This window comes from Stenella coeruleoalba, assembly GCF_951394435.1.
Source record: "Stenella coeruleoalba genome assembly, chromosome: 19".
Classification (NCBI taxonomy): domain Eukaryota; kingdom Metazoa; phylum Chordata; class Mammalia; order Artiodactyla; family Delphinidae; genus Stenella; species Stenella coeruleoalba.
This window is the reverse complement of record NC_137165.1, coordinates 54,146,178-54,164,664: the sequence shown is the minus strand read 5'-3', so window position 1 is coordinate 54,164,664 and position 18,487 is coordinate 54,146,178. Positions and strand designations below refer to the sequence as shown.

Below are 18,487 nucleotides of genomic sequence, written 5' to 3'. Positions count from 1 at the left end.
GTTCTCTCTCTAAACGAGTCTTATTTGACCTCCTGTAGCCAGCTCTATGGGTGGTGACAGGCCCAGTATCACCCCGAGGCAGCCCGCTGGGCCAATGAGTTTGCTGTAACGAGTTGGGACACTGAGACTCCTTCAACATGGCTTATTCTGTCCTTCTGTCCTTTATTTATTTAGGTGGGAGGAGGGGACGAGAACCAAGCCAGCCGTGCTTAGTCCTTACGAGGCACTGAGACTACACCAGTTTTCAAACTGCGGCCTGTGGCTTCTGTCGGAAACACCGGGCGCTGCTGGTGCCCTCCACGCAATCTGAGGGTGGGGTCTGGCGTGTGGGACTCTGCACTGGGAACATGCTTGCAGGGATTCTGATCAACAGTGATGTGGGCATCACTCTTCCAGAGGCCCAGTGAGACCCCCATGGTCCCCAAGGAGTGAGGTGAGTTGGAAATAAGGACACAAGTGTCCTGATTCCCTGACAGAATCTTTAGGTTTTTACCTTAAGGCGAGGGGAAAAAAAGAAAAGATACAGAGTGAAGAATTCATTGTATGTTTATTATTCACAGTTAATCACTACCTACCAAATGCTACCCGCAGAGTTAAAGGATTAAGTACACAGGTCTTTTTATTTAAACACTGATTTTCTTTTAAATATATACACACAAAACTTAGTTCTGCAAGGCTTCATGATATACACCAATTCCAAAATAAAACAATCAAATGGTCCAGGTGCAGAATGCCAGAGATTCCTCATATCATCAGCAAGGAGAGGAGAAGCTAGTGGACAGGGGTGATGAGAGGCGGACGCTGTGTCTGGGAGGGCAGCGCCTCCTGGGCCTCAGGCCACTCCAGGCCGAGTCCGGCTCCATAACCAGAGTCCAGGGGAGACGCCGACCGACCACTTCAGAAGCCAAAGGCCACCACCAACTCCCAGTGGCCCCGTTTTTGTTGTGGGAAGGGTGGGGAGAAGATGATCACAGGCGTGTTACCACAAGGGAGAAGAAGCCAACAGGAGACGGACAGAAAGAGCTTTGCAATGGACTCAGCCTTCCTATCGTTCCAATCTTCCTTCCAACAGTCACTGCGTCACAGATACACTTCCTTTTCAGGGGGTCGGGTGGAGCAGCTATGAACACAGCCCGCTGTGAATGGAGACATGAAAAACCACCCGGCTGCTTCCTGAATGCGGCCTGAAGCTCACCTGGGCAGCTCAGGTAGGGGACACAAAAGGTGAAAGCCCTGAACAGATACCCCTAGATTTCAGAGTAAGAAAAATGAAGGGAAAACGCTCATCCTGCCCGCATACCCCACCCCAGTGTAGGAACACGGTAGAACCTGATACAATTTAAACCTTCCTGCATTTGAAACTTGCTGGCTCCAGAGACTGGTGTCTGGGGGTGTCTGGGGCTACAGAGGGCACAGACAACACCTGAGACCACAAGGTCAAGGACCCTGGCCCCCCTTTCAGCCAGCTCCAGTCAGATGCAGGGAGGGCTGTAACCCGGTCCCACTGTGCCCTGGGGCTCCGGCTCCCTTAACCTCCAGGGGCTATAAATATTAAAGTTGAACCTTAAAGACTCTGGCTGTGCACAGGCAGGACGCCCACACCCTCATCTCACTTGTCTCCTCTTCCCTACCCTGTCCTCCCCTCCCCCGAGGGAAAAAAATATTTACAGAGTAGGAAACAAATTGGCTGTCTTTAACTTATTTTTAAAACAAAACAAATAAAAACCACCACTCATAAGCAACCCTTGAAATAAGGCAGAAGGCACTAAGAAAAACAACATGCTCAGGAACACCATCGGAAAGGGAAACCAACGTGGAAGAGAGACACAGGTTTGGGGCCTGGCTCGCAGGAAGCCCTGAGGGGCACACTCACCCCCACGCCCATCCAACTCTGACACAACATTCTGGTGGGGACTGGGGGCTGGCAGGCAGGTTCCCACTTGCCCTCCCTCCTCCGGCAGAAGCTAAAGGGCAAGGGCCGCCCGCTCCCGGCCCGCTCCTGTGTGTGTGCATGTAAACGCAGGACACAGAAGCGGCTGTTCTGTCGTCCCGACTAAAACAGACATTTTGCATAGAGAAAATATCAGCCCACGTGGTTTCTTTTCTTTTATTATTGGCATCAGCTAGGACTATATGTGGCATTAAATGTCATGCACTGATGGACAGAAGAGGAAACAGGATGAAAAAAAGGACAAAGGAGGAGGAATAGGAGCAGTGGTGAAAATTTGTAATAAAAACTCTTCTCTTAATTTATAGGTAAGTTTTGGCATTGTTATATCCAACTCCCCCTCCCACCCCCCAGAGTTCCAACCAAAGTGAGAGGGTCACCAGGTGACCCAGCTGGGTATTCTGAGCTCCCTCACAGGCTGCTGATAGAGGCAGCTGATGGGTTTAATTCTTTTGTACGTGTTTAAAATTTTTCGCTTTCTTTAAATAATCTCTTGACTCTTAGACGTTCCGGTTCACGGGGGTGACGTAATTGCGTGGAAACATGCCGGTCTGCCCGTGGCAAGCCCCTTTCCACCAGTTGGGGTCTGAGTTATCCATGACGTGGATAAAGTCTCCCCGACGGAATCCCAGCTCTCCATCCTCTTGGGGATCAAAGTCAAAGAGGGCTTGGACGTACGTCGGTTGCTGCAGAAGAGGGGCAGGGAGAAAACACACATTGCATCCCTGATCGTGGCCAGCCCCTCGTAAGCGGACCGGTGATGGGGAAACTGATGTGTGCCAGCCTTTTCACATTTCCTGAAATAACCCCTCACTTCTCCTCCCCTCCCCACCAATTCTTACAGTTTACCCGAGGTGGGTGTCGTGCAGTCTTCACCAGTGCTCAAAACCACCTGGGTGTCCCCACCGTGGAGGCGGGCTGCACCCCAGCATCAAGCAAAGAGCAGCAGGTACTGCTTCAAGAGGAAAGAACTTCGGAAACAGCCAGTGGGGTTTTGTTTACAATCCCAGACGTGGAAATGGTTTAGTTCCTATCGCTTCATCACGTAGAAAATCCTTAAGGTTTTATACAGTGAGAAGGGTAGAAGCTTGACTAAAATAAGGTGGTAATAACCATTACATGTGAGAAGGATTTTAAGAACGAGTGTGGACTTCACTCCCTTACAGTACGATTTTCCCCAAAGTTTACTTCCAGGCAGAGTATTTGAGGGTGTGTTAAAGACCTTCTTCCAAGAGACACAAGATAACTAGCAACACAATGCTTCAGAGAAGCAGCCTCTGGAAAAGACAAAACTATTTTTTGTTTCAAACGTTAAATCTTTAACATGACTTAATAATGAACACAGAAGGTCCAAAAGGAACCTTTTAAAAAAACACCTGCTTGCCTAAAGAGCTATTCTTAATTGCTAAGAATGACCCCAATGTCTCTTACGAGGCTTACCTGTGGCACCTGCTCTATGTCCCGGAGAAATATCTGCTGGTTTCTGGAGACGGATGTAGATCTGTGATAATCTACCAGCTCATTCAAAGAATTGAACTTGACCACCCAGAGGAAATACTTTCCAGCCCCATCTCGGAGCACCTTGAAGTGCTGTACATCATTTCCAAACCTGGGGAGGGGTAGAGGATACACGTGAGAACAGGCCAGAGGGCTCTGTCCCAGCTACCCAGGGGCTACCTGCCCACCAAGGAGGTGTCCTGGAGAACTTGTGTGCTGGCCATGCCCCTCACAGGCTGGGTGCCCAGGACTGTAGCACAACTTGACTTCCTGGCTGGAGAGCACCCTGAGACCCCCAATTAGGATGACAATTACCAGTGACAACAGGAAGAATCCTCGCCAGACAGGGAAACCCTGTCAGTCTGTCTAATTCTGAAAACATTTGTAAATAAAAAGAAATGTCCTGGGCTTCCCTGGTGGCGCAGTGGTTGGGAGTCCGCCTGTCGATGCAGGGGACGCGGGTTCGTGCCCTAGTCCGGGAGGATCCCACATGCCGTGGAGCGGCTGGGCCCGTGAGCCACGGCCGCTGAGCCTGCACGTCCGGAGCCTGTGCTCCACAGCGGGAGAGGCCACAGCAGTGAGAGGCCCGCGTAACGCAAAAAAAAAAAAAAAAAAAAAAAAAAGTCCTAATCTATATAATGCCTCTATGTGCCCTGCACTGTGCCAAATGAAAAACAGAACTGAAATCTTGTGTGACATTTGAAGACTACAAAAGATAAGATAGGAAATAAGGTGAGGAAAGGAGGGATTGGACAACTTCCAACAATTTTCCTATAACTGGGAGGAGTTTAAAGTCATGTTTTCTACTCAGGGATTTTAGCTCTACTTAAGGGGAAAAGATCTCAAAAGCAAAGAACATGCTGGGACAATAAATAAAAGGCCACCCCCCATAAAAGGCTTCTCTACCACCTGGTAAAAAGGCAAATGCTCTCTTTACAATGGCCCAGAAAAACAGCATGAGCCTGGCTGAGTGGGAATGGCCCACCACCGTCGTGCTGTCTGCCTAGAACATCAGCTCAAACAAGGCCCTGCCTGTCCCACTCTCTGCCGAGTCCTTGAGGTCCACACCAGCCCCCAGCCCTCAGAAGACGCTCTATGAAGATCTGTTAAATGAACGACTAAGAGTCTCTCCTCCCATCGCTGGTATTAAAGCGTAAATACTTCTTAAAACCAACCCAGCAGGTGGCAGCACTGAGCTTTAAGGAAGCCACTGAGTACAAGTGCGAAGTGCTTAGAAACAGCACTATTTCATGGGAAAAACGGTGGACGAGGAAGAAAGCTTTATGAGGAAGAAGGACATACTGAAATGGCACTTCTGGGCCCGTGGGAGCCCACTCCCACAGTGCAATGCAGGTGGCTTCTGAAAGGGGTACAGGGTCCCTAACGGTGAGCTGTTAACTACTGCAGTTTTTCCATTAGACTCAACGCCTTGAAACTCAAGACTGCACACTCTTGAACCTCCTTGGTGCAGGTGCTTGTGTTGTTAGAGGTGGTTATGACACCTGTTTCAAATTTTATTTCTAAAGCAATAAATACATGAACACTTTAAAGGTTTTATTTGATAAAACGGAAGGGTCTGGGAGGTTCCCGACAGCCAGCGCACGAGCATGGGCGGGCAGGCAGCCAGCGCATGGTCATCAGACAACCGAACCCGAACTGCCATGGGGTTTTTGGCCATCATTCAAGGATTAACTGCTTGTACTCCTTGTCCTCCACTGTTCGATTTATACTCAGGTCAGTCAGTATAAAACGTTAAGGAAAACAGAGGCGGAAACACAAGTTAATGAGAAGCATAAGGACTCTTCCACCTCAAGGTGCTCTCAGTCCACCAGGTCCTCATATGCAGGTGTTTAATCAAGCACATCAAAAAGCCACTGTTTCTAAGCATATGGGAGTAAGGGGTGCACGGGAACTCTGTACCTTCCACTCAATTTTGCTGTGAACCTAAACCTGCTCTAAAAAAGAAAGTTTCAAAAAAAAAAAAGCCATTGTTAAAAGAGGAAAAAAACTATTAGATCCAGTTTGATTTTTTTCATGTTGGGACTAAAACCTAACTATACTGGAAACGTATACGAAAGATACTGCAAATGTCACCTGAAACCACCTCCCACATCTTCACTGAGAAAAGAAACACAAAAATTTTATATTTAAATCTATATTAAAGAAACCCACACTTTAACTGCACATTTGGTCCTAAAATGAAACAAGATACTGAGCTGATTTTTGAAACTGAAAAATCTTTATATCATTTGTAAATGGCAAATAAATTGTTTTACAGCCTTCATTTTAAATGTATACTAAAGTGATCTGAGTTTTTAATCTAGTCACCTCTTTGTCACATAAACGATGATGTGATTTCTAAGATTCCTAGGGGAGGGTTTCCTGTGATAATATATTAATTAGAAATGGACAGAGTCAAAACACATATGGAAAAATGACAATTTGATTCAAAATCCTTACGTCACAGATGGGAAGTGATTAGCTTAGGATCCTCAAAGTTCCAATTTATATTCTCTATACCAAGGAGTTATACCAAGGTGGTATAACTCCCTGCCTTCCCCACTCCCTGCATACCAGCTCCCTTCCACATTTAAATTTACCACTGGGGAAAGCAAAAACCCCCAAACCCCTGTGGTCACCTTTTAAGTCAGTGTGAAGCCTAGTATGACACTGGTAGATTTCAGAGAGACACCTAGTCAAGGTGCACAAGGCAGCTGACCTAGTCATCAGTTGCTGTTACAGAGCTGCAGGAATCCCACAGAGGGCAGGGGTGCCCGGATAAGGGAAGAGCCGTGTGTGTGGAGAGCACTGCAGAGTGGTGGGGATTGGGGAAAACTGGCAAGTATTTGCTCTCTGAAGCTCAGCTGCTGCTCAGCAACTAAAGACAGTTTTCACATGGGAATCTAAATCCAGTGCTCCTAGAGGTCATTTTTAAGAGGAGCCAGAAATTAGGATTTTAATGTAAATTTTTCTGATTTATAAAATACTGTTTAGGCTCAACCTCTCCCAGTTTGCCACCTTTGGTGTGTGTACCCAGACACCTGGCCTCTGGCTTCACCATTTCCATCATCTGAAGACAGGATTCCAGGCAATCCAAGTAGTAAATACTTACTTGACAGAGAGGGAGAAATCCCCAGGAGCACTCTCGCTCTCTCGGATAAGAAAGGCCCCATCGTGCCGCTGTTTGCTAAGCATTTCTTCTGCCTTGGCTCTGGGGATTTTGCCAAAAAACCACCTAAGGAAGGAAGGCAAGCCAGTCAACATCTGCTTCCCCACAAAGAAACGGGATATCCAGCCTCTGAAATATGAGTAACAGAACACTCCTCGCTGAAGGAAGGGCCTCCCTCTCTACCCTCCTGTCTCCACATGCCCCATCACGCCTTGAGAGGGGGACCATCTCCCTGCAACCATCTCCTCCATTCCCCAGTGACTCAAAAGACACAATCGTGGGCCACTTTCTATACAGGAAGACACTTAAAAATGGGCCTCCTGGGCCAAAGCTCACTGGGCCCCCCACTGACTCATCAGCAAGGCAGCAGGGAAAGCCCAGGCCTATCGATTTGAGCACATGATGAACCATCTAAGGTGAGACAGGCCCTTCCTGCAGCCACTTGATAAGGCAGCAGCCTTGCTACAGTGGGATGAAGAGAAACAGGGGTAGGAAAGCTGGAAGGCCCAGAAGCTGGACAGGGCCACTTCTTGTAACAGCACAAAGGGAAGAGGTTCAGGCTGTGAGGGAGCAGCCTCTGCTCGTAGCTGTAGTTGGCACTCCTCTCAAGGCCACTCTCTGCTGTCACCGCTCAGAGTCTGGTTTTCAGGAACCATTAGGAATGCCATGCGTTACTCTGTGCAGAGGCAGCTAGTTGCAAAATTCACTTTTTCATTTGGAGTAACTTACAGATTCTTCTGCTCCCAATGCTAACTGACCTTGGTCACAAGAAAAAGTGGGTGAATTCATGGAAAAGGGTAGGAGCAGCAGGGGCTGGGGCTGACCATGAGGAAGAGGAGGAGAAATCTCTGAAACAGCTTCAAGTCACAGGCACCTCACTTCTCACAGGAAAGCCACAACTAATTAGGATAGATGACTGTGAAAACAAGGTTCTCTTTGCAACTTGTCGTTACTGTGTTATTATTTTAAAAAAAGCAACGATGCCACTTGTAACTAATAAAGACCTACCTGCTTCATCAGACTCCATACATGGTAACTAATATGCATTAAATATGCAAACTAGAATAACAAAGATACAAGGAGTCTGTTAAAGTTATAAATCTAACATATATCTATCTTACTTATAAGCAACTGCAAGATGTCTCTGAAACAATACACTATACTAAAATTCAAACAGAAGGATGGGAGCTGCTAGGAAGGATACATTCAGAAGTTGCCATTAGTAACCTTTAAACATTCCTAAAATCCGCAGCCTTGTATCTTTCTCATTTGAAGTGAAGTAATGCCAAGCCGCTGAGGAGCTGGTACAACCTATCTTCCTGCACCTACAAAGAACTTGAGGGTAAGTCTTCCAGGGCCTGGAAGTAAGGCCACACAGGAGAAATCATGTAGTAACACAACAGAACTATCTCCCACTAGGAAAGGACAGCTCATAGTGTTGAGATCACGTAAGTACTTTCTGTTTTCATCTGTGCTCTCTGGTTTACATTGCAGTGCCCGTGCACTCAGTAGCCATTTGGCCGAGAGGTGGCGAGAAGTTCCCCAACAGTCACATTCTTTCCTCCTAGACCCCCCCCAAATCTTCCAGCAGGCAGGCATTTTCCTTTCTGCTTTCCTTTTTTAAGGTATAAGTAATGAACATAAATTAAAATAGCTTAGATGTACGTGAAGTAAAAATAAGCAAGACTCTTCCCTCAAACTCCCCAGAGGCAGCAACTGTTGGCAGTTAGATGTGTATGTTTGTGGACCTTCCCTTATGGTGCACAAATATATAGCTATGGTGGCAGTATTTTCTTCCTCTCAGCTTAAAATTAACTCATTTTTATTTTCAACTTGGAAAAAAAAACCAAAACCTGTGGTGAAGCAAAGTACTCTAACTGGAATTTTTACAAAGATTTACTTCATAAAAAACACCCGTTATAAGCACCCAGATTGAAAAATGGAAAATTAGTTGGAGACCATTTTATTAAATACTTCTTTTGTACCTGTTCCCATTTTCACTAAACACACACACACTCCCTCCCCCGCTTCCTCCCTCTAGAAAAAGAGGATGTCCCACAACATAAGGGATATGACACTATGAGGAACAGCTATCACTCTCAGTTATAACATTTAATACCACCATCCTACACTTCCTTAGCATTTTATACTGTTATAACTTTAACTTCTTTTAATGGTGATATTTACATGTGACTACATGGCTATGGTCAAACTTCTTAAAATTTTTTAAAAGATGGGTTTATACTACAATACAATTAGCAAGGGAGAAAGCTAATGGGAGGAGGCAGCTTATTTCCAATTCAAGCCTTTATTACATCCCATAGGCACCCATCCATATGCATTTAATGTGAAAAGCACATATTTGGATCCACCCCCAGTATATACAACTCATGTTGCAACACTAATGCCAACAATCATTTCGTAGTCTGTGTTTAATTTGTTAGCTCAAATGCTATATTAGGTCATACTCCATTATTTTTTTTTTTTTTTTTTTTTGCGGTACGCGGGCCTCTCACTGTTGTGGCCTCTCCTGTTGCGGAGCACAGGCTCTGGACGCGCAGGCTCAGCGGCCATGGCTCACGGGCCCAGCCGCTCCGCGGCATGTGGGATCTTCCCGGACCGGGGCACGAACCCGTGTCCCCTGCATTGGCAGGCGGACTCTCAACCACTGCGCCACCAGGGAAGCCCCATACCCCATTTTAAACTTCCCTCTTGCTCCCTAACAAAAACTAAAAAAGGGAAGTAAGGGAGGCTGGGGAGATGGAAGGAGGGGCCTGGTACTCTGTACCCTCCCATAGCTATGAAACCAACACTGACCCTGTACTTATGGACATCCAGTCACACAGCAGCCCTGTTAATGTGAAACAGGCCTGTGAGGCCCACCACTGCACAGGTACAGGGTGATGGTCTTTTCTGGCAATATGGTTTCCTTTTGCAGAGCTTGGATGGATGAACACTGCCTGCGTTCCAGCTAGAGTCTGTGAAGAACACCACCATGGGGCCTGGATGCTTCCTGATCAATTATTATTCCAAAGTTCTTTACAGTGGGGAGAGAGGAGCAGGCATGAGAGTGACTCTTCCTAAAAAGCTAATCCATCCATCAGGTCAGTAACTACAACTATCCAAGGAAGGTGGCCTTTCCTATGTTCCCAACAGTCAGATTTGAAGTGCCGACGTCACCTGAAACAATCTGAAGAAAAACAAGGATTTAGAGCCACAGGCATTTTATTTAATATAAAAATTACAGTCTGATGTTCTGCTGAATTCCCCTTCAGCCTGGAAATATGAAAATGAAAAGCAGACTTCCCTGGTGGCACAGAGGTTAAGAATCCGCCTGCCAATGCAAGGGACACAGGTTCGATCCCTTGTCTGGGAAGATCCCACATGCTGCAGAGCAACTAAGCCCGTGTGCCACAACTACTGAGCCCGAGCGCCCAACTACTGAGCCCATGCACCGCAACTACCGAGCCCATGCACTGCATCTACTGAGCCCAAATGCTACTGAAGCCCACTTGCCTAGAGCCCATGCTCCACAACAAGAGAAGCCACTGCAATGAGAAGCCCGCCCGCAGCAACGAAGACACAATGTAGCCTCCCCCGCCAAAAAAAAAGGAAAAATGAAAAGGAACTTAAGTTGATTTTGTTATCACTGGATCTAATGCTGAAGTCAGCGAACTATGGCCCTCAGCCTAAATCTTTCCAGTTTTGCTGTGACCCACAATCTAAGACTATTTAAAAAAATTTTAAAGGATTGTTTTAAAAAATTCAACCGAAGAAGTATATGTGACATGACAGAGACTGCACATGGCCCACAAGGCTTAAAATATTTATTATCTGGCCCTTTACAGAAAAGGTTTAGCCAATCCTTGATCTATTTTGAGGGCGGATTGTAGGAATAGATGTGCACCAATTTTTGGCTTGTGTGGACCGAGGTAGGATGCACTATGTGACTCCCAGTGACCACTATCCAACTGCTTCTCCCCATGGGGTGTATTCCGTGATGCTGTCCACGAAAAGCCCACACAGCCCCCAAAGCAAATATGGACACTAAGTGGCCACAAGAATGCAAAACTGTGCTTAGTACAATTCCCGGGAATCTATAATAATCTCATGCTCATCTTTTGTAGTTTCTTGGATATCACTGCTTGTGCCTACATTTTAGTAACCTGGGCATGGCTGTGTGTTAATAACAGCCAATCTAACATCACAGGGACCTCAAATAAGGGACATTATCAATCCACTGACCAGGGGCCACAAATCTTTTCCACGTACGCCTCTGAAGACTTAATACTTCTGGCTTTTATTATCATGAACAAATTGGTCCCAGCCTTTGTACAAGAATTTGCATCTGAGTATCAATTCAAAACTACTTACTGAGCTACTATGTGCAGAGGCAAGGCACAAGTTACAAGGGAGTATGAAAGCAGAAGACATAAATTCTTCAAGGAATCTAATATCTTTTTTAGGGGAGAAGGGGAGAGATCAAACTCACATAGTTACAAAGATACACGAAAGTACAAGTTTCAAACAAAAACTAGAAAAATATACTTCACAGTTAGACTGGTTTTCTCCTTTTAAATCATTCAATGAAACATTTAGTGAGCTATTATAAGGTGCCTGGTTCTTCTTGAAATATAAGAAGTTTCCTTGAGGACCTCACAGATTCTTCATTATAGAAACTTCTGCATAGGTATCTTCCTATTACCAAACTGCAGGGTAACCCAATCTCTCTCCAGGCTTCCTGGATGTGCTCTCTCAAAGAACTTCCCATTAACTACATGGACGTTTTATTATACCATAACTTAACTACAGAACCTAACTTCCCAGCACCTAGCACGGTCTCTGCACATAGTGAGAACTGTGCAAGAGTTCAGCGACCAAAACATGAATCCAACAGACAGTTTTAGGGTGAAGCTCCTGAATCATCTGTTTTGTTTCACAGAGGCAAATCATTTTAGAACAGATTCAGTTCAAAAGGTAGCATTTGGCTCATGTTTAGTTGCTAGTGGTGGTTACCTCTAAAAGGGGTACATGTATGGGGAGAAACTCACACTGCTCTATAGTTTTCTACACTGTGAGTCTTTTAAAATGAGAACTCTATTCATAAATCAGGAGCTTGGGATAAACATACACACACTGCCGTATATAAGATAACCAACAAGGGAACTCTACTCAATATTCTGTGATAACCTATATGAGAAAAGAATTTAACACAATATTGTAAATCAACTACACACCAATAAAATTAAAATATTAAAAAAGAGAAGTATATTAGTTTATTAATTCATAAATTAGTAGTTTTGAAATAAAAATACTGGAAGCTTTCCTAATTTGCAGCATAAAGAGGAATGAACTAGACCGTTGTCAAGGCGCTTTTGAGCTCTACAGCATTCAGTTCTTTGTAAGATGACGTAAAAGCTGTGTAAGATAAGATGTGGTTAAGATCTTTGCTCCAGTACTTGGGGGAAGAGAAATGACAGGGACACATCAGAACAGTGACAATGGGGGAGAGGGACAAATGGGCTGCTACTCGAGGTGGGGCAGTCATCTGAAAGTCTTTTTGTGTTAAAACAAAATGGTTAATGTGTTAAAACAAAATGGTTAAAACCATTTTGTGTTAAAACAAGTAGATACAGAGGATCTACCGTTTCTTCGTGTTTCAGTGGCATTCTAGTCTGAGCATTAAATGCTTCAGTTCTCCCTGACATACTCACAAGAAAATGACTGCTTTTGAGGGAGGAGCAGAGACAATAAAAGAGGTGGTGGGTAAGGGTGGGAGGAAAGTGGTCTGTAAGGGCAGAGACAATAAAAGAGGTGGTGGGTAAGGGTGGGAGGAAAGTGGTCTGTAAGGGCTCCCAGGATCCCACCATGTCATATATCAACAATAAACGGTTCTGGAATTTAAAAAAAAAAAAATTTTTTTTCTCACTGCTCTCAGCAGCCTGGAGTAGGAGAGCACTTTGTTTTCTCTGAAGTGGGAACACTAAAATGGAGGGGTAGGGCAGCGATTATAGTGTACATTTACTGAGAACCAATTATATGCCAAGTATTGTGCTCTGGTGATACCAAGATTATTAAGATATGGTCCCATAGGAATATCAAACATGTCAATACAAAACCACGTGATAAATACCCTTTCTAAAACTCAAAAAATGCAGAATTATGAAACACATCTGGCACAAAGGGTTTCACAGAGAAAGAATTATGGACCTGCGTAACTGCTGTTTTATCATTTGAAGATCACTGACAGTTACCTAAAACATACACTATTATTGACTATTATGCTCTCATTATATACTCTTACTAACATGGAAAAATCAACATGCTTTGTTAATTCCCTGAGAAGACAGAATAAAAAGTATGACATCCATCCCAATGATCTCAATTTTAAAAACATCATTTGAACAAGCAGATGGGTCTGACCCTGGAGGGTCAGCAGAGCCCAACTTACGGATGTGGTTTCATTTCTATGTAATTCTTGGGGATGAAGCCGTCTTTCCCATTGAGCTCTGCCTTGTACCAGTTCTGATCACATTCTTCATTCAAAACCTGAAAAGAATTAAGACAAGGAAAAAAAAAGCAATCATTTCCTTTTCACTCTTAAGTGGGTAGCCATGAAGATGACTATGTTGCCTTTTAGGTTTGTTTGTAAAAGGTGTTATTTGGAGTATTATCAGTTACATGGATGCAAAACTTGTAATTTTTAAAACAACCAGCATTATGTCAACTCTGATACTTAAAAAGAAAAAGGAATTGTGTCTGGAAATGAGAATTCAGGTTCCCAAACATCTAGCATTAAAACCTCAGTAGAAAAGCAGAGGGAGGGAAAAATAAAAGATGAGTTTCTGTGAGGAGATTTCTGGAAAACAGCAAACACTGACACTGGAGAATAAAGGAAGAGAGTAGGTATAACCGCACAACAACTGGGCAGCAACAGAAAGAGCCTGAAAACCTCTCCAGGGATCTTCAAGCCAATTTCCAGAATCACAGAGATCCAATTTTGGGATTTCCTCATACTGTCTCTAGGTTATCCCAAGTATGGGTCAGCCACCGTCCCGCTGCTACCTGCATGCACAGCCATGTGCCCTTGTGTGGGAAAACCGTATTTTAATGAAAAAGCACGGTAAGTCCTACTTACTTCTCTTACCCTCAAGGGCCACGATGTGTCCGAGTTAGAGAATGCTGGAAGCACACCAATGGGCCCCATTCCAGGGGAGGCCCAGAGACCACACAACTGAGCCCCTGCATTCTGCAAAGTGAAAACAGCCTACCCAAGGTTACGGGCTAATAAATCCCATGCAGATTTTCAAAACTGAAACGAGTGTGCTCTCCAATACTGACTTATATGGATAGCCTATCATCTGCAGAGTATTAAAGGGAGCAAAATACGGACTTCCCTGGTGGTCCAGTGGTTAGGACTCCACGCTTCCACTGCAGGGGGCATGGGTTCGATTCCTGGTCAGGGAGCTAAGATCCCGCATGCCACATGGTGCAGCCAAAAAAAAAGGGGGGGTGGGCAGAATAGATCTAGGCATAGTATAAAAGCCACCCTTTGAATTCCAGATTTCTAACAAAAGGCAAAGGGTATAGGACATTTTAAAAAGTAACTTAAAAGAGAAAATAGACATGTGAGCCTAACTCAAAAATGGCGAACACAGGAAAATGCTGATGGACTAGTACAGTGGTAGTAAATCTATACTACAGAGCAAAATTCTAAAAGGAAGTCGGTAAAATTCTTTACCAAATTATTTACTCATGATGCTGAACAATGCTGTACTCACTGCCAAATTAGAACCTGGACTGCTTGATGTATATGTATTGACATTTCCAAGTGAGATACAACTTTGGAAAGGGTAGATAAGACTGATAGATACCAACAAATAGCTAAGTTGCACTAATGATGCCGACCAGTGAATTCACTTCTGAAAAAAGGCTATGCCCTGCAGAGTTTTACAAAGCTGGTGCCTATCTGTGATGCTGGCTAACCTCGGACCCTCAGTGTCAGTCACTGAGTTTACATGTGCACAAGATAAGGTAACAAGCTATTGCTAAATCCCATCAGCCTCAGTGATGAAAACTTTTTTCTTTTCATCAATTTTCCCTTAAAAATTTTTATTTATTTATTAAATACTGTGATGAAATAAACTAATATATGTAAAATACACTTACAATTTTAAAATATGCATTTCAAAAACTGTACTGTGGCCAGAAAAGTTATTCTGTTGCTAGACAATTATAAAGCACACCCGCACACCAAGGACGAAGGTCTGAGAGGGACAGGGCTCTTAAGGCACTCCCTGCCACAATGACATCAACGTCCGTCCCTAAGCACCAAGGTTAACCCACCAGCATCACAGAAGATTCAACAGCACAAGAGCCAAAGGAGCTTTAGGCCAGGATTTTGTTGTCTACCAAAAAGAAGGGCTGGAAGAAAAATGTGGTCTAGTAATTATCTTATAAAGCATTATGGCCCATTTGGACATGAAAACAGAATAAGGTAATCACTTGGAAAAGGCCAGTTTTAATTTGTGACCAATAACCTTGCAGAAAAGGTTCTACACGCCAGGAGTTCTTAGAACCAACCACATGTTCTTCTTCTTTTTTTAAATTTATTTATTTTTGGCTGCACTGGGTCTTCGTTGCTGCACGCAGGCTTTCTCTAGTTGTGTTGCAGTGCGCAGGCTTCTCATTGCGGTGGCTTCTCGTTGCGGAGCACGGGCTCTAGGCGCACAGGCTCCAGTAGTTGTGGTGCACAGGCTTCGTTGCTTCGTGGCATGTGGGATCTTCCCGGACCAGGGCTCAAACCCGTGTCCCCAGCATTGGCAGGCGGGTTCTTAACCACTGCACCACTAGGGAAGCACTGCACGTTCTTCTTGTCACCTTTGTTAGGACAGAGGCAAACCTCCCCCTAAAAAAATGCCCCACGACAATAAAAGAAACTCCAGGGCAACTCCCAGATTTGGCACCATTTTAGAACTATGGTTTTCTGCAGAACAAAATTAATACTTGGTGTTTGTATGCTTTTCTCCCCAAGAAGGTAGGGAAAAATGGAACTAATACGTTTAGATGATGATGAGGAGGAGGAGGAGGAGGAGGAAGAAGAAGAAGAATACTGGCCGGGTGGCTTGTGGGATCTCAGTTCCCCAACCAGGGAATGAACCCCCGCCACGGCAGTGAAAGCCCAGAATCCTAACCACTAGGACACCAGGGAACTCACCAATGCTTAGTTTTTTTTTTTTTTTGCGGTACGTGGGCCCTTCACTGTTGTGGCCTCTTCTGTTGCGGAGCACAGGCTCCGGACGCGCAGGCTCAGCGGCCATGGCTCACGGGCCCAGCTGCTCCGCGGCATGTGGGATCTTCCCAGATCGGGGCACGAACCCGTGTCCCCTGCATCAGCAGGCGGACTCTCAACCACTGCACCACCAGGGAAGTCTGCTTTATTTTTAATGTAATGTCAGAATACATGGGAGGCTAAAATTTTGGTTCTCTAGAATATTCTAGTATCTAGAATATCACTTTGCCAGAAAGCCAAGGTGTGGCTGTGCATGCCTGTAAATCTCTTTACTCGATAGTTTAAGAACAGATTAGTTCTGTGGGAGACAAAGCACAGGACAAGCCTGGGGCCACCTGGGATCAGGTTTTTCTACCCAGCTGGTACATCAGCTTTCACACGCAAGCCCTGAAAGCCCAGGATGGCATAATTTCAGAGTTAAAAATTAAGTTTTATTCAAATGCTTAAAACAACAAAGGGGGGCTTCCCTGGTGGCGCAGTGGTTGAGAGTCCGCCTGCCGATGCAGGGGACACGGGTTCGTGCCCCGGTCCGGGAGGATCCCACATGCCGCGGAGCAGCTGGGCCCGTAAGCCATGGCCACTGAGCCTGCACGTCCGGAGCCTGTGCTCCCCAATGAGAGAGGCAACAACAGTGAGAGGCCCGCGTACCACAAAAAAAAAAAACCAAAAAACAGCCAAGGGCACAAACTGACATAAGTGAATCTCAAGTAGAGCAGGGAAGGGCACCAGAACCACATGTGGAGGATGAGTTTGCACCTACAGAGACTGTACTGAATTTGCTATGGCTTTAGATGAAAGTTCACATCCTTCACAAGTAAGCTGTTAAGGCCCCATCAGAGTTCTGAGAAGGAGGAACTGCTCCTATCACCACTTCCCCAAAACACAGGCAACTTACCATTCGCTCATTCATTACCTCTTAACAAATAGATGGTTGAGTTCGACCACCAAATTTTCATTCCGTTTTGAAAATTCCAAGGAATGTTTTTAGCTCTTACCCCACAGCCGCATGTTCTATGCCAACCCCCATATTCCCTCAAGTTATGACTTTGTAGCCATCAAAACACTTCGGTTTAACGGAAGCAGACTGATCAAGAGATAAGATTATGAAAGGAGGAAGAGACAAGTTTCAGTGAAGTTTTTATTTGTTCTTTTTCTGGTTGCAGAAAGACAATGTTAGAGCCACAATCAGGAAGAAAGCTAAAAGATAAGGAATGATGTGAGGTTCACACAGGAGAATTAAAATATTCCAGTTGATGGAAGGGACACAATAGGTGCTTTTGAGCTGTTGCTAATGTTAAACTTCTTGACCTGTGTATTCAGTCTGTGAAAATTCACTGAACTGTGCACTTACGATATGTAACTTTTCTACACATATATCATACTTCAACTGAAAGAAGTATTTCAGTCAAGAGAACACAGTAATACTATGGTCCAATTTAGATGTAAGAAACACACACCAGGGCCTCATACGCCTCCGGTACAAACTTTTCACACCGAAAATACACAGCGGAGCAGAAAATAACAAAACGAGGCTTCAGAAACCCCCACCATGATAGTTTGCCATCACTAACCTATAAAAAAAATTCCCAGAAATAAAACTTTCTTCACTACGGACAACTCAGAGCATTCCACATGTTCTACTTTTCTATATTCTATAATCTGGTAACTTTATTCACTGCTGCCACCACCCCACCCCCAATCTGAGACCATTCTAAAGGCAATGCAAATTTCCATCTTTACTAATACCAATTTAAAGGTTTCCAAATAGTTTAAAAAAGAAGAAAGAAAAAAAAGCCAGAGCTCAAAGATTTAGGGCTCAGACCCCTTCGGATGCACCTGATCTGGTAGGATTCAAGAGGCGAATAAACACATGGGTTCAAATTCCAATTTCACCAGCAATGAACTATGTGACCTTGGGCATACGGCCATTTTCTAAGTTTTGGTTTCCCATCTATAAAGTGGTGATAATACCTACCTCTCAGTGTTACTGAGGAGGTTAAATGAGAAAATGAGCAGCATGGCTCACTACAGAGCTACTGTCCAGCTGTTGCAGTGGACACATTTATTTCACAGTAGTTACTCTGCCTTACACATTTAGCAGTATTAGATCTAACAAAACATGGCTATCCTTGGGGCTGAGTTTTACCAAATTAGGTATCTTTGATGTAATGCTGCCCATGGGTACCCAGAGCACACGTATTAACAGAGAATTGGGATTCTTGTTATACTCTGGAAACACAGAGTACAAAACTTCTGTGTTTACTTCAAAAAAAATTTTAAATGCTGAGTTCGAGGATTACAGTAGGTAATGCCCTTCCCTGTCCCTTCCCTGAACTCCCATAAGGGAGTTCTTGTCTCCCTTAAATCCTGGGAGACAAGAACTGCACTTAATTTTCTATACAAATTACAGGAAAAAAAATGTGTCGTTTAGGAAAATGGTAGATAAGAATTTTGTTTATAGACTGCTGTATTTTGAAATACGGGGGTATTTTCTTGCCTGAACATATGCAGTCATCTGTAAATAAACAAAACAAAACAAAAAGAAGAAGGAATCATGATTTAAAAAAAAAAAAAAGCTGTG

At 44.4% G+C, this 18,487-nt stretch overlaps 1 protein-coding gene across 2 annotated transcripts in view; it reads right to left on the bottom strand.

The window, feature by feature from the left end:
* Positions 1 to 528: 528 nt before the first annotated feature.
* Positions 529 to 18,487, bottom strand: part of GRB2 (growth factor receptor bound protein 2) — a 70,474-nt gene continuing 52,515 nt past the window's right edge. For both annotated transcript variants that reach the window (XM_079904312.1, XM_079904313.1), the window contains exons 3-6: positions 13,066 to 13,163; positions 6,558 to 6,680; positions 3,389 to 3,557; positions 529 to 2,634 (exon numbers count right to left, since the gene is read on the bottom strand). In XM_079904312.1, the coding sequence (XP_079760438.1) occupies positions 2,449 to 2,634; positions 3,389 to 3,557; positions 6,558 to 6,680; positions 13,066 to 13,163 (576 nt within the window). In that variant the 3' untranslated portion in view covers positions 529 to 2,448. The remainder of the gene's footprint in view (positions 2,635 to 3,388; positions 3,558 to 6,557; positions 6,681 to 13,065; positions 13,164 to 18,487) is intronic.